We start from the raw sequence: 1,531 nt of genomic DNA on the forward strand, positions 1-1,531 counted from the left end.
ATACATTTAAAATAAAAATAATTAATTAGAATTATTAAAATTTTGTGTTTTATTTTTGATTTATAAAGTCCTTTCTAAAAAGCCAGTTACATAAATGTGTAATTTCTGATTTATTCTGACTACTTTCAGGGTAACTGAACTACTTTCTACACCCGCCAACAGATGAATTTTATTTAAAAACACTTTGAAAATGTTATAAAAGCTGGACATTTTTAAGTTCTTACCCCTATGTTGAGTGTGATGGTCTGTCCCTCTTTGAAGCCCAAGTCCAGTTTTGGTCCTGAATCACCGAGCTGGGCGCTTTTACTGAGTTCATTTTCCTGTTTCACCCATCTGCAGAGACACACATATATACAAACCATCAGCGCAGATCCAGAAATAAACGACGCATCTCAGCAGCTTCCAGGAAAAAATACAGCATGCAGCTTTCCTCAAAATGCTGCCTCTGTATATCTCAGAGGCAGCATTTTGGTTTGGCATGAGCTGGGGAAATGCAAGACAGGCTTACGATCTCATCTAAAGATAGCATGCATTATGACGTCCAGTCCTGGGTTTACTGCTGTAAATCAGTGATACTCAACTTACGGCCAGTGGACCAAATGTGGCCTCTCAGTCATTTTCTAATTCACAATAAAAAAATGACAAATAAACACTGGGAATTATTTTTGTACTTTTAGGATACATAAGGTGCCAGAGTGGATAAAACAGCATCAAAATAGAGCTTATTAACCACAAAAAATGCCTGTGGAGGATCCCCCGCACCCCCTCCTAGTTTAGCCCCTAATGTCCCAAAATCCTAGAAACATCCTAAAATCCTAGAAGTTTCCTAAAATCCTGGAAACATAAAAAAAAACCTAGAAATGTCCTTGAATCCTTTGAACGCCCTGAAATCTGAGAATTGTCCTACAATTCCAGAAACATCCTAAAATCCTGGAAATGTCCTAAATTCTTTGAAACGTGTACGGGGCTGCTCTGACTGGCCTCCTGTCATTTAATTAAAAAGTGTCCCCGAAGCAAGTTGAGTATCCCTGCTGTAAATGTACTTCTCCATGTGTTAAAAGTGTGACAGTGATGTCATTGCATTAATTTTACGTAGAAAAATGAATCACTGTTTCACGCTGAAACCACGCGGTCACTGCTTACTTGAAATGGTCCTGCAGAGCCACATTGAAATCAAAAGCGTCCCCTCGGTCCCCGAAACCAACTCCTATGAAAGCACTGCGACCTGCAGACAGGACATGATGTTGAGGTTTTCAGATTCACAGTTTTAGAGGGGATTTAGGGCATTTTGGGGTAAAAAAGGCAAGTTTTACAGTGCACATCCTCACCGTTGTCGTCTTGTATCCGCAGAACAAAGTATCGGCTGGAGTCGCTGACCGTCTCCACCGCAACACCGGGATACTCCTTAATTGGTGCCTGGGCAAACAGCTCCCCTGCAGGATACAAGTATTTAAACCTTTGAACCTTGAAGTTATTTCTGTCATAAAAACATGAGGAAAAAGGCAATGAGCAACTACATAAGAAATGTTCC

The 1,531-nt window shown here is 40.2% G+C and overlaps 1 protein-coding gene across 1 annotated transcript; it reads right to left on the reverse strand.

Moving 5' to 3' along the window:
- Positions 1-224: 224 nt before the first annotated feature.
- Positions 225-1,433, reverse strand: LOC121963892 (adaptin ear-binding coat-associated protein 1-like; the record flags this gene model as incomplete). The annotated part of the gene is made up of 3 exons (XM_042514129.1): positions 225-333; positions 1,144-1,225; positions 1,329-1,433. Coding segments are annotated over 3 exons (296 nt in total), but the record flags the coding sequence as incomplete, so codon positions are not given.
- Between the last annotated feature and the right edge of the window lie 98 nt (positions 1,434-1,531).

The sequence above is a fragment of the Plectropomus leopardus genome, unplaced genomic scaffold (genome assembly GCF_008729295.1).
Source record: "Plectropomus leopardus isolate mb unplaced genomic scaffold, YSFRI_Pleo_2.0 unplaced_scaffold13132, whole genome shotgun sequence".
NCBI lineage: Eukaryota > Metazoa > Chordata > Actinopteri > Perciformes > Serranidae > Plectropomus > Plectropomus leopardus.